A 25307-nucleotide genomic window follows, 5' to 3' on the forward strand; every position below is an offset into this window, starting at 1 on the left:
TATTGAGCGGCGACAGTTCGCTAGCCAATAGCCACGAAGTTGATGGACGAAAAATTCATTCCAATGAGGAATGGAGAGCGGTTAGCTGCTCACTCACGCTCAGTTTATCTTTGGATAGCACGTATTCGGAGACGAAGTTCGCATATATGGACACATTTCGTTATTCGAAGATGATTGGTCTTAATCCGATGATCATTCAAAGCAACAAACGGAGAGAGAAGCTTGCTTTTTCTACCCGCCCTGAAATAACACTTGTTTCCATTCATACCCCTGCACTATGTAGATCGCAGCATGCACATTAGAATCAATACAAAAGTAACCAATTCTATCCCACCCGATCCCTGCCCCTGCCCCTGTCCCTGTCCCTGTCCAGATCCCAGCCACGCATCCGGCACGGTACAGTCACGCATGACCTAAACTAAATCCAGAATCGACGTCGGAATCTAGATCTGGAAACCAGAATCTGGTTATGACGCTGCCAACGTAGCACAGCAGAAAAGCAAGCAAAACAAGCCACTCATATTATGTGCATAGGTAGCTAGTGGCTGCAGGATGTATAATGTGCTATGTATTGTATATCATAGCATTTTTGGGCGATTTGGCCGCAGCCCAGATCTCGGCCTCGGGTTTAGGATGGGTTAAGGGTGCGTCGGGGTTTGTTACGGTCCATTTTCAATGTTCCTATCTATGATACCTATCTATGATACTATTAGCTATAGTTCATTCTTTATCAGATGGTGTGCTTAATTGCTTGATCTTACTTCGTTATCATTATCTGCTAGATCCGTACTCTGCACGGACTGCGTATCTGCCAAACCGACAATCAGTAACGTAGAAAGAAACTATCCAACTAACACCCTAACCCTCTCCACCATCAACAATCGCGGAAAGCGCAGGTGTACTTTCAGATGATAGTTGCCAACTGCATTTATCTTCTAAGACTCTCAGGGTTCTATGCTCTATCTCTATTGCCTCGTCACGTCCGCTGGGTGGTGGTAAGTGTTTCGCGCAGTTCACCATGTCCTCATAAGTTCGCGCAGTCTGAACCATCGCATGGGTCAATGGCAGCAGCATAATATAGGCCAGCCGGCGAAATGAATACCACGATGACCAACACCCAACATCGCTTGTCCAAACTGGCATTCTGCGGTCATTTGTCGACCAGATCAAGGTAGCACGTACCAAATCATCTTTCAGGAATCTCGTGTTTGTGTCGTTCATCTTGGCAATGGGCAATGTAATGGTCTCACTTTGAAATAACTTGCAGAATTGCCTGAATAATCCCGTCCAGAAAAATTGTGATCTCATTGAAGAACGCATATATAAAAAAAAAAAAAAAAAATTGATTCAATTAATCAATCAACCCAATTGACCAATTACAATGCCCCAACATCCGGTGTCTTCTATCCATATTCCATCCATCCGTACCTGGGTATCACATATCCCCCTCCATCTCGATGCCAAACTACCCCCTGTCAACCCTCTCCACCCTAACCGCCATCTTCCTCTCCAGCTCCTCCTTCTCCTTCTCACTAGCCGTCATTCCCAGCGCCCCCTCGACCTGCGGTGTCGTCCATAGGCCCACGGAGGCCCAGGCGACCAGACCTATCCCGAAAAGTGCGCGTGTGCGGGGGGCTAGGGAGCGGTATGATCTATTTCATCATCATTGTGTTAGTGATGATTTGATCGAGGGTTAAAAATTTGGGGGGGGGACGTACTGCCAGAGGGACATTTTTGGTGGATTTTCTAGAGAAGTTCGGAGGCGATGATGGAGATTTGGAGATGGATGCGATAAGATGGGCTTGGCGGAGTTTACTAATTGGGTTAGTTAGTGCGTTTACTGTTTGGGTAGAGGTACGGTCAAGTCGTCCATCAAAACTGCATAACTAACTGGTATACTAACAGGGTACTAACTAACAAACAAAAGCAAGTAGATAAGCGTAAGCGTAAGCATCTAACTACACATTATTTCTTGCCGTATGCCTTGTTGACGTCATCCTGGTGTCGGTTGAGGATCTTCTTGCGCTGCAACTTCTGGGCAGCAGTCATGTAGCCCTACCAGAGTTAGTATTGAGAGACGAAAATAAGGGAAGAGGTAAAGGACTTACATTCTGAGGAGTCCACTCCTCATCCGACAACACAACACCACTGATAATCTCAATACCCTTAAGTCCAAGGGTCCGACCAGTGTTCTGTAACTGCTTCAACACAGCAGACTTGAGGTCCTCGTTCTGAACAAGCGACTCCAAGGTCGCTTCACCGCTGACCTTGCTCTCTTCAGCCACCTTCTTCAAGGCAGCTTCGACAGGCACGATGATGGCGATCGGCTGCGCCTGGTCCTCGGCAGCGTAGACGCAAATGTTACCGACGATAGGCGACGAGCGGTACACAGATTCGAGCTTCTCAAGGGCAATGTATTCGCCGTTCAGCGTCTTAACCAGGTTCTTTTTCCTGTCGATGATCCGCAGGTGGCCGTACTTGTCGAACTCGCCAATGTCGCCGGTCATGAACCAGCCACCTTCAGCGAATGCGGACTTGGTCTCTTCTTCATTCTCCCAGTAGTGTGATGTCACACTACCGCCGCGAATGAAGATCTCTCCTTGTGGAGGGTTGTTCTTGGTGAGGTATCCGGCGTCAGGGAAATCGACCAGCTTAACCTCCACCGACGCGGGGATTTCACCGAGAGCGTTGGGGTTCCAGGCCATCGGGTCGTTGAGAGCGCCCATGGCAGACGTTTCCGTCAGACCGTATCCGCTAATCATCGGCGCAATAGCCATAGATAAGAACTGCTGAGTGTCCTTGGAGATCGGGCCACCACCGTTCATGACAATCCGTAGACGACCACCAGTGGCTTCCTTAAGCTTCTTGAAGATCATGTTGTCCAAAAACCATGTTCCAAAACCGGAACCAGGGAGTCCAGTCGACAGCAAGAAGTTCTTGGCGGACATGGCGCCCCAGAAAAGACTCTTGACCAAAAAGCTGTTCTTGTTCAACTGGCCCAACACACCCTTCTTCACCGTCTCCCACACGGCGGGAACACCGACAAGAATCGTCGGCTTGAGCTCCTTGATGTCGCCCTTGCAGTTGCGCATCGAGCCTTCGGACAACGTACGCGGGTTACCGTATCCCATGGTACCACCCCAGAACAGACACAGGTTTTCGAACATAAACTCGAGGATATGGGCTTGCGGGAGGTACGTGAGCAAAGTGTCGGATGGGCCGATATAATCGCCAACAATCTCGTTGACACCGGCGGCTATCATCGTTAGCATTCTTTAGCGCGATCAGCGAAAGGGGTGAGACTCACTGGCAGCAATGACATTGGCGTGCGTCAAAGGAACGCCCTTTGGCGGACCGGTCGATCCAGAGGTGTACATGATACAGCAAAGGTGCTCCGACGCCGGCGGGACAGGATCGACCAGGTTCTCCTCGCCAGACTTCCGCAAGTCCTCGAAGCTCATGATGTTAAGGTAGTCGAAATCGGACTTGAGTTTGTCCAAGTCCTCCTGCTTGGGCTCCTGGTCGGTGTTGTAGATAACATGCTTGATCGACTTGACATCGTTGAGAACGTTGTGAAGCGAGGGAATCAAGACGGGATCGAGGAAAATGGCAGTACTGGAGGTTTGCTTGAGCGAATGCTTCAATCCTTCTTCGCCCAGGGTATCATAAGCGGTGACAATAGTAACCGACTGCGACGCGGCACCGTGAGACATGGCTAACCAGTTTGCACTACTCAATTAGCACCTCTCTACATCCTGGTAGTGGGTAATAAACTCACCTAGTAGCACCATAAAGATGAATCTTACCATCCTTCTCCAATCCCAACTTCCGTAACCCAGCACCCAACTGCAGCGCCAACTGCTCATACTCCACAAAGCTCTTGTACTGGTACCCGCTCATCTCGAAATACGTCCACTTCTTATCCACCTCCTGCTCAACCCCGTCAATGACTTTCTTCACCTTCTTGTTCTCGATGTGCGTCTTGATCAGCTTCCGGGTACCCACGGCCTTTGCGTTTCCGAACAGCCGCGCGGAGCGTCTGAAGACGTCGTAGGTGGTGCCAACATCTGGGGCAGGACGAAGGATCAGACCGTCTTTGGAGCGGAGGTGACGACGGGGCTTGGTCTCGCCTTGGACGGGTTCGGCGCCGGGGACCTCAACAGAGAACGGAGGCTTCTTAGCCATCTTGGGTTGGAGATTAATATCTGTTTTGGACATTGTGGCGGTTTATGGGATGATTAAAACGGGGTATCTTAAGGAAACTGAAGAAACAGAAAAATGGTCAGCAAATATTTAGATACGAGACGAGTAAATAGCGACTGGTGCCAGCGCAGAATGACCGGCTATGTATGAAATCAGTCGTCGTCGTCGTCATACCTTCGATCAATTTTGCGATCCAGCAAAATAACAAAAATGGACCGCTGTGGTATAATTCCCTCCGAGAAACAGAAAGAAAGAAGAAAAAATAATAGAGAGGAGAATGGCGGAGCAATATAAAGAAAAGGAATAGAGTTGGAAGATCAAGAGGGGAGAAAGACACTGGCTGAGCGATGCGCCGCCGAAAGCTGGACTGTCAGCGCAATGAGATCAGTGCCGGTGGCTGGGCTGCCGTAGAGAATTGACCACTGACGCAATTTGCCGAGCTTTAATTTAACACAACTGGAGCTCGATGTTTGTACGTATGGATACCTACAATTGATATTTATATTCCAAATTGCTCTTTATTATCTGCACTATATGCAGAGTATATACTCTTTCCATCACCTCCCCCCTATTCCTACGCAGCTAGATTATACAATTACAAGCTGCATCAGACAAAGACCTCAGGCACAAAACGCATGCGGTAACCTCAGTGGCTGTCCTGAACTAGTAACGTTTTGTTGGGATTTTCGCCCAACAACCCTGACCCTATTTGCTTTAACTCTACAGCGTAGTCGCATAGCAGATTAGATATATTGACTGAATTGTAAATAGAGTCAAGATGCATTCTGATAGCTCGTTCCACTCTGTTCTGCATTGTTTCAGTCCGTTTGGGCAAAATATAGTGGGTCACGTGCTCTCCTGTAATCCACTATATTAATCCAATCACAGCGTCTGTAGTTTATCAATTTTCACCCCTATGGAGAATAACACACTTTGGTGGCATAACACAACTATCCAATACAACCCTAAGCCATAAAGAACATGAACGAATTCCTCTCATCCCTCGGCCACCCGGTCGAGGACACCGAAGAGGGTACGTACATCACCCGTAAATAGCGTATTCAGACAATCAAAGACAACACACCACAACGCCTCCTAGCTTCCTAGTTTTCCAATGGATACACGTCTGATGAAAGAAAACAAAACCCAACAGAATCCTTCCTCCTATTCGCCCAAGAAATCCCAACCAGCAATCTAGGCTTTGTTGACTCTCGCGCGCACTCCCTCGAGGTCACCATCCACGGGAACGAGTATACCATCCAGCAGTCGCCTTCGTTACTTTCGTCATCGAGGGCGGGTGGTACTACTGGTGCGGTTTTGTGGAAGATAACACCACTTTTTGCGGAATGGATCTCGGGGCTTACTTCGAATCCGCTCTGGACGCATCTTGATTCACCATTGCAACCGGCTGTGGGGAAGACGGTTGTTGAGCTTGGGTGTGGGATAGCGGGGCTTGTGGCGCTTTCTTTAGGGCCTTTGGTGCAGCATTATGTTGCTACGGATCAGGAATATGTGCATCGGTTGTTGAGGGAGAATCTTGAGGAGAATAAAAGCATTGTGTATAAGCAGAAGTCCGGGGGCTCGAAAGGAAAAAGTGGAAAGAAGAAGGGAGCGTCAAAGCAGGCACAGTCTGACGAGTCGAACATCTCGTTTACCTCGCTAGATTGGGAACTAGATGCACCGGATTTATTGAAGAAGAGTGTCGGTATAGCATCCGAAAACGACGATGAGGAGGATAATGGCTTCGACCTGCTTCTTTCATGCGATTGCATCTACAACGAAGCCCTCATCGTGCCCTTTGTTCGGACCTGCGCGGATATCTGTCGTTTACGGCCTGCATATCATCCTGAGAAAGCTGCTGACGAGAGGGGGAAGAATCCTACGATCTGCATAATCGCCCAAAAACAGCGCACTCCGGATGTATTCGAGGCGTGGTTGGAAGAAACACTCAAGATATTCTGGGTCTGGAGGTTGAGTGATGAGATTCTGGGGGAGAGATTAAAGGGTGGAACCGGGTATATGCTTCATTTACTAGTTCTCAGGGATGATGCATAGCTCTGTTATCTAGATAAATCGGTTCATAAATATGTTAAGCTGAATGTGCAAGTAGATGACAAAATTATGCAAAACAAACTGCCTCCGTCTATCAACAAGCTCATTGAGACATTACTATTAAACATACAAAATCCACCCAAATGTACAAAACCGGGTATTATAAATCTGCAATGCGGCATATATCCAAGAGAAGACATTATTATTTTGCCTCAGTTTTTACCTCGGCTTCTTTGGTTTCACTCGGTTCTCGGTCTGAAGAAGGCTCGGTCGGTTCGACCTTCTCTCTGACTGGTGTGGTCTGCTCCTGGGAAGCAGATGCTGGCGTCTCGCTAGATTGCGGTAGTGCCATCGATTCAGGATTATCAATAATAGACGAAATCGACTGCTTGATCGACCCGTTCGTATTAGATGGTGCCGCGGGGGGCAATGCGGGGGTAGACTGTTCTATCCGTGTCTGCTGCTCCGCATTATCTGTGGCTTCTGATTTAACCGCATACGTGTCTTGATCCTCTTCCTCATCAGAGCCTGTCGAATATTCCATTTCCTGCGGGTATCCATCCCCGTCTGCCTGGTTTGATTCCAACCTGCTTTCTTCTGTAGAGGCCCGCTGCACCGTCCGGACAGGGGGCAGGGGAGCATTCGGGTCATAGACTACACCACAAACCTCCAAGGCTCGAGACTGGCTTCCTAAAGTACGGTCTTTGTGCTTCTTAGTCAGGTGACACATGAAGCCATGCAGTGTAACAAAGTCCGCTTTCCCGCATCCGGGGATAGGGCACGTCAGGTAGACCAGGTTTCCATCTGAGGGACGTTTCCACAGTGAACGGCCGGAGGGGTCATGGGCTGCGGGACGTCCATGACGTTCGCCCCAGGCTTCAACGTTTTTGATCGTATACTTCTGCTTTTTACGGATGGAGCCACTTGATGGATCAAAGGGGGCCGGATGATGGGGCTGAGGCGGTAGAGATGCAGCCGGTGGTGCAGCAGGATGGACTTGAACATGGTGCGGGTGAGCATGCGGATGCGGATGCGAATGTGCGTGAGCGTGAGGGTGAGGTTGCGGCGGGTGCTGGTGCTGATGTTGATGCGGGTGCGCTGGGTGTGCATGAGGATGAGCGTGATGGTGCGGTGGAGCTTGGGACGGAGGAGTAGGAAGTGGACGAGGATCGGGAGGCGTCTGCTGCTTAAAAAACGCCAGTGTCGTCGCAGCATTTGTCTCAGACAATCGACGCGGAGGTGTTGGCCGCAGAGGCGGCGAATCCATTGATCCATTTACTCCAATGCCCATGGATTCTCTCTTGAGTCGTTTCCGTTGTCTCCGGAGGTCCTACGTCTGTCAGTCTTTTTTTACTCTTTGGATCCAAATTCAGAAGTGAATACCTCTTCCTCGGCCTCTGCATTCTCCGTCATGCGACGAAAATCCTCATCCTCGCGCTTTCGAATAGCAAGCAGTTGGCTCCTCGTTGCCATACGTGCCGCCTCTTCATTTTCCAATTGCCTCAAACGGGCTTCAATGTGCTCTATATGAGACGGGTGCAGGCCTGGTTCCTGCGCCGGATGAGGAGGGGGGTGAGGATGTTGCTGCGGCGGCGGGGGAGGAGGATACGGACGAAAGTGATGTTGCATGGCAGGATCCGGGGGCATATGCTGATTGGGATTCATGGCGATAGGATGGAAGCGAGGCAGAGTCATGGGATTGACAGGGCCGTGAGTATGAACGGGACCATTCTCGTGCAGAGTGGTGGGAGGGACTGGAGGTGCAGCAACCGTCATAGTGACAGTCGTATATACAGTCTGGATTGGATTCAGAGATGATTGAGATTGCAATCATAGACTGCAAACAGACAGAGGATATCAGATCAAAGAAATGAACAAGGGAAGGGGGATAAGAATAGTAGACTGAAGAGGAGGGGGGGTTAGATCCTAAACTGGACTTACCTGCACTTGGACAGTTTTGGTGGGGGGACTAGATTCGAGTGGCCACCAGTCAGGAATCAAAGAAAAGAAAGAAAATGCGGGTAGTATAATAATAACAATAATAATGAACTAAAATTAAAAAAATACAACTGCAAAGCGTCTGCACCTCGCCCGTTTTTGGGAGAGTCAAATGTCGACAAATCTCCGGCAGAAATTTAGAGAGCGAAAGAGCAAGGGATCAACAGCAAATCGAAACGAACGAAAGACAGACACGGGATTCTTTTTCTGTTCCTTGTTGAACTAGTGTCAACAATAATCGCCCGACTAATCAAAAAAGTGGAGGAACAACAAACCAGACCATGGAACTAGTGCCTTCATATTAATAGTTCTCACCAGTAGATTATTTATTGATTATGTACTGTGTAGTAGCACTACTGTGTACTTGTCAGTGGTAGTACTTCTCCTTGTACTTACTCTGTAGTAGTATTATTATTATTGTGCAAGAGTCTACTGCTAGTGCTACCCTGATAGATGCTATTGTGTACTTTCAAGTACCATTGTGTATGTATGTGTATTCACGACTACGGAGTATGACTGACTCCTGACCCAAATAAATCAAGCTTGATTATTTATACGCAGCCAATCAGCGTCTGTCCTGTACGATCATGTGATATGTCCCCAGAGATTGGCTGTAGAAGATCATAGAAGACTGTAATGCTACTCCGTACTATGTACTAGTACTTCGTACAGCGAAGATGCAAACATGAATCGATAGATTACTATGAAACATATCCAGTCAATCATGTAAATTAAGGGGATCCCACAAAGAGAGTAAATCGGGTCAGGTACAGAGTTCTCCGTACTGTACTCCGTAAAAAGTAAATTTTTTTTTTTTTTTTTTTAAAAAAAAAAAAAAAAAAAGAAGGAAAACCAACTCTGGAACCCAAAATTGCATCCAGAAAATCCCCTCCAATCACTAGTGGAGAATCTCAATCAATAATCTCTGCATTCCTTGGAAAAAAACCCCAGGGAGGCAATCCCATTGGTTCTGCCAAGGGAGAGACAACAATCTCTTCACATCTAAGTATTCCGTACTAAAAAGCTATCGTTTCTGCACAGACTGCACAAACTGCACAGACTGCACAGATCCGGTTTTGCTCCAAGCTGCCTGCTCAAGCAAAACCCCCGACGGATGTTGTTGTGTACCCATCTGATTTGTCCTTTCAGGGAGAGTGGAGGCGGAAGAAGTCCACCAGAAACATCCCTAAACTTTGACAGCGTATCTGTAACAAAAGGACGAGACAGACACCTCCGATCTATTTTCATGACTCTGCAGTTGGCGTCTACCGTATCCCTGAGTATTCAATAGAAACAGAACAACGCAAGGTTTTTTCCCTATTCTACCCCGTACTCCGTACTCTACTTATATAGAAATACTATGAGTGCTCTACTCTGCACTACGCAAAAGAACCATTTGAATCGAGAGGAGACTTTTCTGATTCTATCATCTCATGCTCCGTAAAACCAACCACTTTTCCTTTCGCCTTTTGGGGCCCGTCCCCTGCCGTAAACTCATTAAGTTACATGTGCCTTTCCAACGGATGTCCGCTTAGAACAACACGAAAAGAGAAAAGAGGAAAGTAGTTCAACGTTACGCTGAATCAGACCCCGACGTCATAGAAAAAAAAAAAAAAAAAAGAACAAGCAGAAAGTAAACCATTGCACAAAAAAAGAACACCGATACACCATGGCAACAAAATAAAAATCAACTATGTGTACATATCATGAGAGTAGTAGGAGAGCTCAAGGGGAGAAATTGAGAAGAAGGCTGTATAGGAGACATAATGCAAACATCACGAGAAAAGAGATTATACAAGGTTTTTGGGTAAGGATAGAAAAAGTACAGGTTCATCAATGTTGGTACATTTAAGCCTTGTTCTCACCCTCACCACCCTGAGGCGGCTGCTGCTGCTGCTGCTCAGACTGGGCCTTGTGCATCTTGTCGAAGAGGGTCAAGCTGGCGGTCTGGAGCTCGTCGGTCTTCTGCTTGAGCTCCTCGGCGGTGGCGGTACCCTCACCGGACTGGTTCTTGGCGACGAACTCGCGAAGGTTGCCAATCTTCTCACGGATCTGCTCAGCCTCAGCCTTGTCGAGGCGGTCCTCGAACTCCTTGAGAGCCTTCTCAGTGTCGTTCAGGACACTGTCAGCACGGTTGGCAGCCTCAATGGCGGCCTTGCGCTCCTGGTCCGCAGCACCATACTTCTCAGCGTCTTGAACCATCGACTGGATCTCAGCATCAGAGAGACCAGAGCCAGAGGCAATGGTGATGGACTGGTCCTTGTTGGTGGACTTGTCTTTGGCGTGGACGTGGACAATGGAGTCGGCGTCAATGTCGAAGGTGACCTCGACCTGAGGAACACCACGGTGGGCAGGAGGAATGCCGACGAGCTGGAAGTTACCGAGCAACTTGTTGTCCTTGACAAGCTCACGCTCACCCTGGAAGACCTTGATCTCGACAGCCGTCTGGAAGTCAGCGGCGGTGGAGAAGGTCTGAGACTTCTTGGTGGGGATAGTGGTGTTGCGGCTAATCAGACGGGTGAAGACACCACCGAGGGTTTCGATACCGAGAGACAGAGGGGTGACGTCGAGCAAGAGAATGTCGGTAACCTCACCAGACAGGACAGCACCCTGGACAGCAGCACCAATAGCGACGGCCTCATCAGGGTTAACCGACTTAGCGGGCTCACGGCCGAACATCGACTTGACAGACTCAGTAACCTTGGGCATACGAGTCATACCACCAACAAGGATGATGTCCTGGATCTCGCTGGACTGGAGGTTGGCGTCCTTAAGGGCCTTGCGGACGGGTTCGATGGTGCGGCTGATCAGAGGATCAACAAGAGCCTCAAGCTGGCTACGGGTCATCTTCTGGTTGATGTGCTTAGCACCGCTGGCGTCGGCAGTGATGAAAGGAAGGTTGATCTCAGTCTGGAGAGAAGAGGACAACTCAATCTTGGCCTTCTCAGCAGCCTCACGGATACGCTGGATAGCCATGCGGTCACCGGTGAGGTCGAGGCCAGAGTCCTTCTTGAAAGACTGCACAATGTTGCGAACAAGGTGGATATCAAAGTCCTCACCACCAAGGTGGGTGTCACCGTTGGTGGACTTGACCTCGAACACGCCATTCTGGATCTCCAGAACGGAGATATCGAAGGTACCACCACCAAGATCGTAGACGGCGACAACACGGTCAGCCTCCTTCTCCAGACCGTAGGCAAGAGCAGCGGCAGTAGGCTCGTTTACGACACGAAGGACGTTGAGACCAGCAATCTGACCGGCATCCTTGGTGGCCTGACGCTGAGAGTCGTTGAAGTAGGCGGGAACGGTAACGACAGCGTTCTTAACAGGCTTGCTGAGGTAGTTCTCGGCAGTCTCCTTCATCTTCTGGAGAGTGAAACCACCAATCTGCGAGGGCGAGTACTTCTGGCCACGAGCCTCAACCCAGGCGTCACCGTTGGTGTGCTGAACAATCTTGTAAGGGACCTCCTTCAGGTCACGCTGAACCTCACCGTCGGTGAACTTGCGACCGATGAGACGCTTAGTGGCGAAAAGAGTGTTCTCGGGGTTGACAACGGCCTGACGCTTAGCAGCGATACCGACCAGACGCTCGCCATCTTGAGCGAAAGCGACAACAGATGGTGTTGTTCTAGCACCTTCAGTGTTCTCGATGATCTTGGGAGCCTTGCCCTCCATCACGGCAACAGCCGAGTTAGTGGTACCTGTAAACGATTGAGTTAGCTAAGCTCCTCGACTGGGACACCGCGGGATGCAATACATACCAAGGTCAATACCAATGACCTGGCCCTTAACCTTCTCCTCGCCACCTTCTGTCGAGTTCCATCTCCGGGGCACAGCACCGGGGACTCTGAAGGCGGGAGCACGGGCGAAAGAGGTAGCGCGGGGGAGCTATCATCGAGCACATTAGTCTTCTGTCTGGTTTGTTCACAGGTGAAGTATCGAACTTACCGCGCGGCAGAAGCGGGAAGAAAGCATCGTCATTAAACGTAATTAATACAAGAGGGGGAAAAGATAAAAAGAGATAGGTACTCCAGTCGATTCAATCGAGGGGAGCAAATAGTGTGATATAAGAGGAGGAGAGGGGGAGGTGGAGGGTGGAAGAGGAAGACGATGAAATTTTTCAAGAGAGGAAAAAAGAATGGGAGAACGGACCAGGTGCAGCGTAGAAATTGCCCGGAGAGCGTCGGCCCGGGCTGTCGAACTTGGTAGAAGAGCGGCGAACGGGCCAATCATAGCCGAGACCGCCTTTGAAGGTAGCCGAGTAACTGCGTCATCCAATCATCCGAGGTTCGTCCGAAGCTGCATTCGGGTGGGAGGGTTACTATATACTATTCTGTACAATGTATAAGAAAATGGTATACCTATAATGCTTCGAAGAGAACCCTACAGTATCGTATCGTGGGATGTACTTCGTAGTTTGACATGCGTATGCTATTCTATGGGCAAGGTGCCTCTTGCCATCCGTAGCAACCTATTCCGAATTACCAGCACCGATTTCGCAGTTGTAGCAGAATTTGACATGTTAGTTTTCAATGGACCATACGGAGATACTGAGAGCAAAGAAGCTAATAGTTTTGGACTCAGGTTACTAATGAATGCTTGATCCTGAGATATAACTGGTATAGTTTAACATCTAAGCCATAGAATAGTGTAGTGTGTCCACCGTTCCATGAATGCCCAGAATATCTTCACGTTTACGGACATACTACTACTACTACTCCGTACTCTGTAAGCAGAACACCAACCCATCGCTTGATCTAGAAGATTCCGCACTAGATCCTGTGGAACTGTCGGACCCATCAACGGCTCAGTCTAAGCAGTTTCGATTTCTTTCCTTTTTGGGCGAACTAATAGGATCTACGAGGCATAGAGCTCTTCTACTTGATATGCCACACTGCCAGAGGTACCCCGTACGTACCTTGTTGACCTCGGCGATATATTTAGTCCGCTAGTAGCAGAGCACACGCACCATGTTAGATACATATCTGGGTGGCATAAAGTTCATCTCTATACAAAGACAACACAGCACAATCAATGAGAGAAATGGCAAATACTGAGAAAAAAAAAAAAAGCGTCAGCCAAGTAATCAGAAATTGTTTGCTGTACTAACAGAGCAGTACCTACTGGGCATTGGTCTGCTGGACAGACATGTTCAAGACCGGCATACTCGGATATATATTGACCAACCCGCTTCCAGAGTAAGACAGGAAACTTCTTCCAAGCTGAATCCAAATATTAACAGCGTATTTATTGACAGGTTTGCACACCAACCCGGCTGCATTCCCCGGATTGACCGTTTGTGTCAAGTATTACATCATCAGTCGCCCCGGCTTTGGGTCTCCCAATGCCGCAACCACTCTCAAGTCCAGAAAAACATAGCAATACTACGTTACTAGCATACGATTACCAGCGAGAGGAAAATTGAATACATTATCCGTATCATATACTTTGCTCTGCTTCACTGTCCTGGCTGCTGCTATCGTCAACACAGCCAAGGATTTGCTCACCGCGTGTTTTCCGTATCTGGACATTTGTCAAGCGACACACCTTCAGCCGTGCACTGTATCTCTTACCACCTAACAATGTCACGACGGCCTTGAGCGCTCACCATGACTTCGGATAATGCGCTTCTGTTAGTCACTTGCCCTATTCTAAATATGTGGATCGATTCTGACCTGGACCGCGCGTTTATTATAGAGAACGCCCGACCGAGTCTTTAATCCTTCCTACCAAGCGGCGATTCTTCCCTTTTAAAATACCTAATTTGTCTGTATACCAAATCCCACTACCCCGATCAAGCTGAATGAAAACGTTAACGGCTACATGTAGCCATCAACAACTTCGCAACTATATCAGTACTGCCGACCCCGACAGGATTTACGTCGTCGTCGACAAAGTTGTATATGCGATTCACATCGAGTCCCACAAGCGAGAGAGTATAGCTGTCATACCGTTCGAACCAAAATGTCTCGCTGCTGGCTACGGTTGGATTGCTGTGGGAGGGTCGGATAATGGAGAATGTGCTTTCATTCGAATCGCTGATCAGAGAGTGCGTATTCAGGACAACGATGTGCCGGCTTCACATCCTTCAGAAGTGGATAGCGCGCTGCCCATTGATCTCGACCCCCCAAGAAGGGTCTTGTCTCCCTGGACTACTGGGGAGGGAACAGAATCGGTCCGTCGGTTGAATTCAAGACTGCTTCCGGATGTGCAACTCCACAAGTTTGGAGGTAGTATAGTTAATTCCGTCGCCCTCCACCGCTTACCTGGTGATGGGAAGGGCTTAGCAGACGAAGATGTGATAATTATCAGGTACGATCTATTGATGTGAAGGTCGCATTTTCACCACACCGTTCTGACATGCTCTTGCAGCAATAATGACAAGACCGTGACCGTTTACTCCTTAACCCGTGGTAAGGTTCTCAAGGTCCTTCATCATCAGTCATGCATGAACTATGCGATTATGTCACCGGATTCGTCCTTACTCACTGCCGTCGGTGATGAAAGTCGCGCGTATTTCTACGAAGTGTCTCGCGATCTGGATACTGCCGTGCTCACGGAGAATGGCGAAAAGCTCACTGGATGGGAATGGAACCTCATTCGTCACGTGGACATGGATATTGGCACTCGGTTCGATGCTGGCTGTTGTTTCACCATCGCGTTTTCTCCGTCTAATCACCTGTGCGCCATAGGATCACAATCGGGAGTGATTACAATATTTAATGTTCAGGTGGTCTGGGAAAGCCCACTTGGTCTTTACGACAAGAGCTCGATAATTTGCCATTTCCACTCTTCTCGGTCTCATTTTGATGGTGGAGCTGTGCGATCCATGATGTTTTCACCAACGCCATGGGATCTTCTGGTGTGGATCGAAGATAATGGTCGAGCAGGAATTGCAGATGTCCGTCATGCCTTTACACGCCGACAGATAATTGATTTAGACGCGAAGGATTCGAGCCTGCAGGAAGTCCGTACAGAACCTATTCTGGATGAGTCAGAGGGATTAGGGTTTGCCTTCAATCAGGCATTTCCCGAGTCGCGCGATGAGATGGATGCGGCCCAGCGTGCGATGCTGGATTCGATCGAGAATTCCTCGAATGAACGAGGGGACGGACCTGAACGTTCATCAATGCGGGAGAGTTCGATGCACGATCTTACGGAAAGAGAGAGACTGATAGTCGAATTCCTGAACACTGCGCGGTGGACTTCGAGATTGGAAGAGGGCTCGACGGACCGGGGAGGGAGACCGAACCTACACCCAAATCCTTCTCGTTCCAGACTCACAGGTGCCATGGATGTCGGTATCCGTCCGTCTCGCCCTACTTCGCCTCTTCGTCCTAATGATCCCCTTCACGACCTATTGCGAGATAGCTATGTGGGTCATAATACTGATCATCGTTATTCAAGCACCAGGCGCCAGGGCTCCATTATTTTACCGCACAATGATCCGGAGGATACGGAGATGCAACCCAGTATTACAGTTAGCTGGACTGCTTCACCTGCGGAAATCCAGCCAGCAACATTGGACAATTCGACGCGCAGGTCCGACTCGAGTACAGGCGACCCTAGTGGAATCCAGCGTTCAACTTCAACCCCGAGGCGCGCTGAGCGGCAGGAAACGACTTCTGAGAGTCGTTATGAACCACCACGTCTGTTGAACTCCGAACTACGGGCTAACGTGGCGGCGGAGCGCTTTCGACGGCAGCGTCAATTAATTAATGAGGCGTATAACCGAAATAGCCTACGAGATCAGCGGCATCGCCCACATCTCCTGGGGTTTGAGCGCTCCCCTAGGTGGATTCGGAATATCTTGAATGAACTCCCTGACAGAAACTACCATGTGCATAGGGACCAAGACTCCGGCGGTACAGCTGGACTTGGGTGGGGAGCAGATGGAAGGACACTGTAAGCTTTTGTCTTTTTTTTTTTTGGTCCCCTGAAGTAGAGCTGATCAGGTATAGATACGTCGCCACTGTGGATGGTATATTCGAATTTCACCTTAATGTCCATGATCGAAAAACATTCCCTATCGTCTCCTTCCGATAAGGGACACCAGAACCACACAAGTTCTTCTTTTCCTTCCTTTTTTCTTTCTTTCTCTAGCATTCTTGCTGCTTTATGTTACTTTACCTCAGCTACCTTTCTAAATGGGTTTCCAGGGTTTTACTTCGGCGATTTGGATACAGTTGGGGGATTCGGGTTTGGTGATACCACTTATTTTCCTTTGGCCCTATATGCCATAATGATTTCAAATTTCTTTGTGCTTTTCGGTTATTTTGCATGATATGTCTTTTCGATTTTCGCATGATGTCCTGCTGCATTTTCATCATGGTGTTCTGGTGATTGCATTAGGATAGCTTCTTTTTCTTGCTCCTTTTATGATTACGGTGGAGGACACGAATCAAAAGTATATTACTTCTTCTATGCAATAAAAGTTATGGTAGAGGGAACCAGCTGCATGCCCAGTTACCTTATCTTTTGTCAAGTTACTGGGTTATCAAGTTCACAATTGTATAGGTGCTCCGTACCTGGTAGTATATATGCGAACCTCCGATGCCGCCCCACACCCACGACGTCAGCGAAAATGTGTGCGGGCAGGTTCATCAGCATCCATACTGCCGCCCATCGCCGCCAACAACTGCAGCCCACTTACTCGTCCCACCGTTCCATCTGGGCACAGAGCTCCTACTATACGACCAGAAGCTGCAAATCGACGTGCAGCCTCCGTTGGCTATCTTCTGAAGCGAATCACTCGTTGTGAAGATCGACCGAATGGCAGATTCTCTGGCTTCGACTTTGGCGGAACTGAACCTGAACGCTCAGCAGTCGAGCGATTCAGCGTTCGATACCCGGCTTGCCGAGGAGGAGAATGGCACCTATGAGAATCTTAGGCCGCGAAAGAGGACGAAGCAGACAGCGGAGAATTTGAAGGCGTCGTTGGAGGCTGAATTTTTGACGCCGTCTTCAAGGTTTAGTACGGAATGGTTGAACTATTTACAGAGGTTGGTTGCTACTTGGGTCATCTATAATCTTTTTTCATCATATATATGGAATTGGAATGGCTGACGTTCGTCAATCAAATTGTAGGAGATGGGATGTCCCAACAGACTACACCGACTTATTCGAGATCGCTCCCACCCAGACTCGTACTATCACTCGTTTCGACCGCGAAGGCCTTGAAGGCCGTGTGACCGGCTACCATGAAGTTACCATCCCTGCCACCAGCGCTAATGCGAAGAACTCAACATCACTACTCCGTCGACCAGCTGGCCGTGCTGATTTTGTCAGAGGTGCGGCGGGGTTCTTCCCGTTTGCGCCAGGTGGACTAGACGGCGTTGAAGCCATTGCGGAATATGAGACCGAAGCACAAATTGCAGAACAGTCACTCCCTGGAGGGAAACAACCAGGCCTGGACCGAATCATCAACTTTGGGGCCGAAGGTGGTCTTTTGGAAATTGCGCCGGGTTTCTCGCGTGGATTGAAATTCGACGATGTGAAGACAAAAGAGAATACTGAGGGTGACAAGGAAGTCGAGCATGTGCTTCTGCGGGAAGAAAACAACTTGCATGTCGAACAGAAGGAGGAAGAATCTTCGGAGGATGAGGGTGGGGTGAAAGTTGAGGATGAGGAGGAGCTTGACGAAGAGGAGGATATTGATTCCCTTCTACCCGTTGAGTTCCCAGCCTTGGAACCACGTGCTCCTCTGCTGGCTGGAGCTCAAAAGAAAGTGGGCAGAGAATGGGCACACGTCGTGGACGTTAACAAGGATATTCCGAACTTCCGTGAACTCGTTCCGGATATGGCTAGAGAATGGCCCTTCGAGTTGGATACATTTCAGAAGGAAGCTGTTTATCACCTTGAATCTGGCGACTCGGTGTTTGTCGCAGCGCATACATCAGCAGGAAAAACTGTCGTGGCCGAGTACGCCATCTCTTTGGCTGCGAAACATATGACGAAGGCGATCTACACTTCACCTATCAAGGCTTTGAGTAACCAGAAGTTCAGAGACTTCAGGAACGAATTCGAGGATGTTGGTATCTTGACAGGTGACGTTCAGATCAACCCAGAAGCAAGTTGTCTAATCATGACCACTGAGATTCTACGAAGTATGCTCTATAGAGGAGCAGACTTGATTCGAGATGTTGAGTTTGTCATTTTCGATGAAGTGCATTATGTTAACGACTTGGAACGTGGTGTTGTCTGGGAGGAAGTCATTATCATGTTGCCAGAGCATGTCACGCTGATCTTGCTGTCAGCCACTGTTCCGAATACCCAAGAGTTTGCCTCTTGGGTAGGTCGTACAAAGAAGAAGGACATTTATGTCATCTCTACAGCGAAGCGACCTGTTCCCCTCGAGCATTATCTCTGGGCAGGTAAAGACAAGCACAAGATCGTCGACTCCAACAAACGATTCATTGAGAGCGGCTGGAAGGAGGCTGACGAAGTTATATCCGGGAGGGACAAACTCAAGGCGCAGAAGGCTGCTGAAGCGCAAGCGCAGTCGCAGGCCCAGCGAGGAGGTGCTCAGGGTAGAGGGCGTGGGCAACAACAAGGCCGGGGCGCCCCTCGAGGAAATGGACGCGGTGGACCCCAACGTGGAGGCGGACAGCAACGTGGCAGAGGGCAACCTGCATCCAGAGGTACTGGCAATATCGCTCGCACGGGACGAGGAGGGGGCCGGACCAGTGCTGCGCAGGACAAGACCATCTGGGTTCATCTCGTTTCGCATCTTCGCAAAGAGAACTTGTTGCCTGGCTGCATATTTGTCTTCTCCAAAAAACGATGTGAGGACAACGCGGACTCATTATCGAACCAAGACTTTTGCAATGCTTCAGAGAAGAGTCTTATCCATATGTTCATTGAAAAGTCACTTACTCGGCTTAAGCCGGAGGATAGGTCGCTTCCTCAGATATTGCGGCTTCGTGACTTATTGAGTAGGGGTATTGCTGTGCATCATGGAGGTCTCCTGCCAATCATGAAGGAGATCGTTGAGATTTTGTTCGCGAGGTCGTTGGTCAAGATCCTTTTCGCCACCGAGACATTCGCTATGGGTCTCAACCTCCCCACTCGTACAGTTGTCTTCTCCGGATTCCGTAAGCACGACGGCAAGAGCTTTAGAGACCTGCTGCCCGGTGAATACACTCAGATGGCTGGACGTGCTGGTCGTAGAGGTCTCGATACCGTCGGTTATGTGATTATTGTGAACGCTGGTAGAGACGAGGCGCCCCCTGCTGGTGCCCTGAGAAAGATGATCCTTGGTGATCCAACCAAACTCCGGTCCCAGTTCAGGCTCACGTATAATATGATCCTGAACCTGCTACGCGTGGAGGCTTTGAAGATTGAGGAAATGATCAAGCGGAGTTTCAGTGAAAACGCCACGCAGGCTCTGCTCCCTGAGCACGAAAAGCAGGTTCAGCTGTCGGAAGCTAGTTTGGCGAAGATCAAGCGAGAACCCTGTGATATTTGCGACGTCGACTTGGAAGCTTGTCATCGTGCAGCGATGGAATATGAGAAACTCACTGACGAGCTTCACGTTGGACTCCTCGCATCGCCCGTTGGGAAGCGCCTCTTTATGCTCAAGCGGCTGATTGTATATCGAAAGGTATGAAACTTGTCTTTAACCATTCAGCTCGATACCTAAGTTACTAACTAATTTACAGGACGGAATTCGGACTGCCGGTGTCATAGTTCGCGAAGGCGTTAGCGGCGGTGCCACACCCACTGTCCAGGTCCTGGAAATTGGAACAATCAGCACCAAGCGTCACCCGAGCGATATTCTTCCCTTCCTTCCTGGCTTCCGACATTTGTTACAGAGCCTACCACAGCGTGCGGCTCAGATGACGCTGAAAGTCTGCAAGATCCCGCTTACGGACGTTGAATGCCTTACCAACACTATGGTGAAGACCGGGGGGCCGATCTGGTACCTGAACATCAAGAAAGGTAAAATAATCCAACCACTCAATATTACCTTTAATCTAACTTATGGATCTTGCAGAGGCTATCAAATTTGCGGACAAGGAGTTGTCTAAGCTATGCTCATCTTGGACTAATCCCGTCTGGGATGAGTTGGACTGGACTCGGATCAAGGAGCTTCAAGTGAGAGACATTCTTGAGAAGCGACAGGCACAAGCGACTATTTCGCAGGCTTGTCGATGCCTGGAATGCCCGAACTTTTTGAAACACGTAGGTTTCATTTGTAATACCTGGATGTTGTTGTCTGGGTGCTAACATTTTGCAGTTTGAGATGCAACATGACGAATGGCAGGTCAAGGAGAACATCACACAGTTGAAGCAGTTGATGTCAGATCAAAACTTGCAGCTGTTACCTGATTACGAGCAGCGCATTCAAGTGCTGAAGGATTTAGAATTCGTCGACGATCAGTCTCGCGTACAGCTGAAGGGCAAGGTGGCATGCGAGGTATGAACTTGTAACCGGAGCGACGTTCTGCCTTTCAGAATGCTAACCTCATTTACCAGATCCACTCTGCCGATGAACTCGTCTTGACCGAACTTGTCTTGGAAAACGTCCTCGCAGACTATGAGCCAGAAGAAATCGTCGCCCTCCTATCCGCATTCGTCTTCCAAGAGAAGACCGAACACGTCCCCACCCTAACTCCCCGCCTGGAGAAAGGCAAAGAAGCCATCGTCCGCATTTCCGAAAAAGTCAACGACTTCCAAGTCCAACACCAAGTCATCCAATCTAGCGAAGACAGCAACGACTTCGCCAGCCAACCACGTTTTGGATTGGCAGAAGTTGTCTATGAGTGGGCGAGAGGCATGTCGTTCAACCGCATTACGGACCTTACCGATGTCATGGAGGGGACTATTGTACGGACAATCTCTCGGTTGGATGAGACTTGTCGCGAGGTGAAGAACGCGGCGAAGTTGGTTGGTGATCCGTCGCTGTATACGAAGATGCAGCAGGCGCAGGAGCAGATTAAACGGGATGTGATTTTTGCAGCGTCGTTGTATATGTAATTTTTCGCCATAGAGAACATATTTTTACGTTGGTTTGTCGAGGTTGTGTTGGGGATTTAAAATTCTTATCTCCTTCAATTTTGCATGCATGGCTACAGTGTATATAGGGTTACCCTCTCTATACTGAGTATGACCGAGAACATTGCGTCTGGTATGAAGCATCATTTCACAACTAGACCAAGAATAGTAAAAGCGTGATTGTACCCTGACAATAACCAGTGAACAAAAGGAAGAATTGCTTGCTTAAATGCCCACTCCCAACTCTCTTCAACTACCCACTGTCATCGAATCTACCTAGTACATGCACTCCCATCTACATGTATGCCCAATGCTTCATGAATATGGTCTATTCCATAGCTTGTTAAACAACCAACCGCATGAGGTATTAATCGGGGCCTTGATAAAACACAATTCCCTGGTTCAATCACCCGCAATGCTAAAGACACCAATCCAAGTTAGTTGAATTTTGAAACAACACTCGGTCCTAAACAGGCTGACCATGTACTACTGGGACTGTCATAACAAACTATTAACAGACCATCATGTTCAAGTCAACTAGGTATGTTACATATCCCGATCACAAAATCAATACATACGTAATCTTGACAATTCAAATATACTAGACAATCGCCGATTATACACGATTCGTACTATTCAACAACAATAGTTCTTCCGAGATATTGCGACATCGACAGATAACCCAAAAAGGAAGGCTGCCCTATTCCGCTGAGTCAGCCAACACGTGCCATATTTCTCCGTACCTCTTTTGCACCACCGGCTAATCGTCTATACTACTGAACTTATCTTTTTCGACCCTCTCTGCTCCTCGTCCCTCCTACATAGCCCGCCTGTCCACGGCATATCGGGGGTCTTTTTTTTTATTCTTTTCTTTTCTTTCTTGTCTCCGCGCTCTTTCCCCGTTTCTACTATCTTCTTTATTTTTTCCTTTCCTGGAGTTGGATTACTGGCGCTGGAGGCCTGATATTGGTACGAAATGGACGTCGCCGCCCTCCGAGACCGCATACAATCTACGCTCGACCCAAATGCCGATAGTCGACGTCAGGCTGAATTGGATCTGAAATATGTACGTGGTGGTGGTACGAAGGAGCTCTCGGGAGGCTGGCTCATACTGATTTCGAAATTTTCTTGGGAAATTTTTAGGCCGAGACGCAGCCTGGGTTTATAAATGCGCTTTTGGATATTTTGCAGGCGGAGCAGGTCAACGCCGTTCAACTTTCGGGTAGGTTTTTTTTTTTTTTTTTTTTTTTTTCTCTCTAATTTTTTTTTACCCCCGAACCCCGCTGGGAACCCAAAAATTTTGAGGACCCCTCCGCCCCTTACTCTTTCCCTTATCGATAACAAACACGGAGTTCATGGCATGAGTCTAATCGGTGTATAATTTTATCACAGCCGGCGTTTACCTGAAGAATCGCATCAACCGGGGTTGGGCACCCCTCGAAGATAACCCACTGCGCACACCGATCCGCGAGGAGGAGAAGCCAGGATTTAGAGAACGGTTGATCCCGGCCCTGGCATCGACGCCCCCGAATGTTCGCGCCCAGTTCGTTCCTCTTCTGCAGAAAATCCTTCAAAATGACTTTCCCGAGCACTGGCCCGGGTTTCTCGATATTACGATTCAGCTGTTGAGTGCCAATGACGCAAACTCGGTGTACGCAGGCCTGCAGTGTTTGATGGCCATCTGCCGTGTGTACCGTTTCAAGGGTGGAGACAAGAGGGAAGAATTCGACAAGATTGTTGAGCACACCTTCCCTCAGCTGCTGAATATCGGATTGCGACTCGTCGATGAAGAGAGCTTGGAGGCAGCGGAAATGCTTCGCATTGTTGTTAAATCGTATAAACATGCGATCTATGTACGGCAAACCCCCGCGGGAATCGAACGAAAAGTGTACAGAGGGCAGTTTACTGACGGTTGTTGTTTAGTTCGAACTTTCGCCGGCCCTCCAGACACACCAAGCGACTGTTGACTGGTGTACACTATTTCTGCGAGTCGTCGCCAAGGACCCTCCTGCCAATTCAATGATGGAAGAGAAGGAAGAGAGAGAGCTCAACCATTGGTGGAAGTGCAAGAAGTGGTCTTACGCCAATTTGAACCGTCTTTTCATTAGGTACTTTCTTCGAATTTGTCGCGCTTGCTTTGCCAGATACAGTGCTAATGCATGTTCTACTCTATCAGATACGGAAACCCATCCACGATGAGCAAGACCAGCACCCCCGACTACACTCCCTTCGCCAAGACTTTCATTAGCACCTTCGCCCCAGAGATCCTCAAAGGATACCTGCAGCAGATCGACAAGTGGGTCAACGGTCAATGGCTCAGCAGCCCAGCGCTTTCCTACACCCTGATTTATCTGGAAGAATGTGTCAAGCCTAAGGTGATGTGGGACCATCTTAAGGCGCACATGGACAACCTCATCGCCCACTTTATCTTCCCGATAATGTGCCAATCCGATGAAGACATTGAGCTCTTCCAGACAGACCCGTCCGAGTATCTTCACCGGAAGCTGAATTACTACGAGGAGGTGTCCGCTCCAGATGTCGCAGCCACGAACTTCTTGGTTGCGCTCACGAAGAACCGAAAGAAGCAGACGTTCTCCATCCTCCACTTCGTCAATGGCGTGGTCAGCAAATACGAATCTGCTCCCGATGAGCAGAAGCTGCCGAGGGAGAAGGAGGGCGCCCTGCGCATGATCGGCTCCCTGTCTTCTGTCATCCTGGGCAAGAAGAGCCCTATTGCCGACCAAGTAGAATATTTCTTCGTCCGACACGTCTTCCCCGAGTTCCGCAGCCCCCACGGCTTCCTTAGGGCTCGTGCCTGCGACACTCTGGAAAAGTTCGAACAGCTCGACTTCCAGGACCCCAACAATCTCATGATCATTTACAGGAACATCCTCGAATCCATGACCGACCCGGACTTGCCTGTCAGGGTTGAGGCGTCTCTTGCCTTGCAACCTCTTATCCGACACGACATTATCAGAACTTCGATGCAGCAGAACATCCCACAAATCATGCAACAGCTCCTCAAGCTTGCCAACGAAGTTGATGTCGATGCTCTTGCCAACGTCATGGAGGACTTCGTTGAGGTCTTCTCTGCTGAACTTACACCGTTCGCCGTGGCGCTGAGTGAGCAGCTGCGTGATACTTACATGCGTATCGTCGGTGAGCTTCTGGAGAGAAACGCCGCCAAGGGTGACGACGATGGATTTGGTGATTTCTTGGACGACAAGAGTATTACCGCTCTTGGTGTTCTGCAAACCATCGGAACCCTCATTCTTACACTCGAGAGCACGCCAGACGTGCTCTTACACCTTGAGACTGTTCTCATGCCTGTCATTAGCATCACGCTTGAGAACAAGCTCTATGATCTCTACAATGAGATCTTTGAGATCATTGACAGCTGCACCTTTGCATCCAAGTCGATCTCTCCCACCATGTGGCAGGCTTTCGAATTGATTCACAAGACCTTTAAGTCTGGTGCTGAATTGTATTTGGAGGACATGCTCCCTGCACTCGATAACTATGTCACATATGGATCCCAGATGATTGTCCAGAACCCAGCATACCTTGCAGCTGTCGTTGGCATGGTCGAAGACATTTTCCGGGACGAGAAGGTTGGTGGTGTCGACCGGATATGCGGATGCAAACTGGCAGAGACTATCATGTTGAACCTCCGAGGCTGCATTGACCAATACATTCCTCTCTTTATTGGGCTGGCAATGCGCGTCATTGATGCTGGTGAGACAAGGACCAAGTCCTACAAGATTCATCTCATGGAGATGGTCATCAATGCTATCTACTACAACCCCGTCCTCAGTCTTCAGGTTCTCGAATCCCACGGCTGGACAAACAAGTTCTTTAGCACCTGGTTCTCTAGCATTGACAGTTTCCGGCGGGTGCACGACAAGAAGTTGTCGATTGCAGCTATCAGCTCGCTTCTGACCCTGAAGGGTAACGATGTTCCCGCCAGTGTGCAACAGGGCTGGCCCCGGTTACTCCAGGGTATCACCAGACTTTTCCAGACTCTGCCCTCAGCAATGAAGAGTATGTTTTTTTTTTTT

At 49.0% G+C, this 25307-nt stretch overlaps 9 protein-coding genes across 9 annotated transcripts in view; 4 read left to right on the forward strand and 5 right to left on the reverse strand.

Moving 5' to 3' along the window:
* Positions 1-1465: 1465 nt before the first annotated feature.
* EURHEDRAFT_377231 (uncharacterized protein) lies at positions 1466-1732 on the reverse strand (the record flags this gene model as incomplete). The annotated part of the gene is made up of 2 exons (XM_040778945.1): positions 1466-1652; positions 1719-1732. The coding sequence occupies 2 exons, from the start codon at positions 1730-1732 to the stop codon at positions 1466-1468; spliced, it is 201 nt and encodes a 66-aa protein (XP_040639342.1).
* Positions 1733-1965: 233 nt separating this feature from the next.
* faa4 (long-chain fatty acid-CoA ligase FAA1) lies at positions 1966-4218 on the reverse strand (the record flags this gene model as incomplete). The annotated part of the gene is made up of 4 exons (XM_040786333.1): positions 1966-2055; positions 2109-3256; positions 3308-3729; positions 3779-4218. 4 exons carry the CDS (start codon positions 4216-4218, stop codon positions 1966-1968), a joined length of 2100 nt encoding a protein of 699 aa, XP_040639343.1.
* Positions 4219-4940: 722 nt separating this feature from the next.
* On the forward strand, positions 4941-6353 carry EURHEDRAFT_411937 (S-adenosylmethionine-dependent methyltransferase). Its single transcript, XM_040781778.1, has 2 exons — positions 4941-5236; positions 5357-6353. Exons 1-2 carry the CDS (start codon positions 5185-5187, stop codon positions 6256-6258), a joined length of 954 nt encoding a protein of 317 aa, XP_040639344.1. The 5' UTR covers positions 4941-5184; the 3' UTR covers positions 6259-6353.
* EURHEDRAFT_411939 (uncharacterized protein) lies at positions 6239-8163 on the reverse strand. Its single transcript, XM_040781779.1, has 2 exons — positions 7639-8163; positions 6239-7585 (listed from the first exon to the last, which is right to left on the reverse strand). Exons 1-2 carry the CDS (start codon positions 8029-8031, stop codon positions 6458-6460), a joined length of 1521 nt encoding a protein of 506 aa, XP_040639345.1. The 5' UTR covers positions 8032-8163; the 3' UTR covers positions 6239-6457.
* A 1938-nt stretch (positions 8164-10101) lies between these two features.
* Positions 10102-12228, reverse strand: EURHEDRAFT_515059 (Hsp70 family protein; the record flags this gene model as incomplete). Its single annotated transcript, XM_040786334.1, has 3 exons — positions 10102-11954; positions 12015-12141; positions 12202-12228. 3 exons carry the CDS (start codon positions 12226-12228, stop codon positions 10102-10104), a joined length of 2007 nt encoding a protein of 668 aa, XP_040639346.1.
* EURHEDRAFT_49120 (uncharacterized protein) lies at positions 12156-12523 on the reverse strand. The gene has a single exon (XM_040785639.1). It carries the CDS (start codon positions 12484-12486, stop codon positions 12244-12246), a length of 243 nt encoding a protein of 80 aa, XP_040639347.1. The 5' UTR covers positions 12487-12523; the 3' UTR covers positions 12156-12243.
* An 868-nt stretch (positions 12524-13391) lies between these two features.
* Positions 13392-16720, forward strand: EURHEDRAFT_411941 (uncharacterized protein). The gene is made up of 6 exons (XM_040781780.1): positions 13392-13451; positions 13511-13885; positions 13951-14019; positions 14083-14565; positions 14626-16158; positions 16215-16720. The coding sequence occupies exons 2-6, from the start codon at positions 13863-13865 to the stop codon at positions 16297-16299; spliced, it is 2193 nt and encodes a 730-aa protein (XP_040639348.1). The 5' UTR covers positions 13392-13451; positions 13511-13862; the 3' UTR covers positions 16300-16720.
* A 163-nt stretch (positions 16721-16883) lies between these two features.
* EURHEDRAFT_477901 (SKI complex RNA helicase subunit SKI2) lies at positions 16884-21441 on the forward strand. Its single transcript, XM_040785444.1, has 6 exons — positions 16884-17255; positions 17341-19855; positions 19914-20193; positions 20249-20436; positions 20492-20671; positions 20731-21441. Exons 1-6 carry the CDS (start codon positions 17026-17028, stop codon positions 21229-21231), a joined length of 3894 nt encoding a protein of 1297 aa, XP_040639349.1. The 5' UTR covers positions 16884-17025; the 3' UTR covers positions 21232-21441.
* Positions 21442-22037: 596 nt separating this feature from the next.
* Positions 22038-25307, forward strand: part of EURHEDRAFT_411943 (putative nonsense-mediated mRNA decay protein (Nmd5)) — a 4031-nt gene continuing 761 nt past the window's right edge. Inside the window, exons 1-5 of the mRNA XM_040781781.1 lie at positions 22038-22315; positions 22393-22471; positions 22642-23102; positions 23173-23357; positions 23426-25290. Coding sequence (XP_040639350.1) covers positions 22226-22315; positions 22393-22471; positions 22642-23102; positions 23173-23357; positions 23426-25290 — 2680 coding nt within the window. The 5' untranslated portion in view covers positions 22038-22225. The remainder of the gene's footprint in view (positions 22316-22392; positions 22472-22641; positions 23103-23172; positions 23358-23425; positions 25291-25307) is intronic.

Source organism: Aspergillus ruber (genome assembly GCF_000600275.1).
Source record: "Aspergillus ruber CBS 135680 unplaced genomic scaffold scaffold00011, whole genome shotgun sequence".
NCBI lineage: Eukaryota > Fungi > Ascomycota > Eurotiomycetes > Eurotiales > Aspergillaceae > Aspergillus > Aspergillus ruber.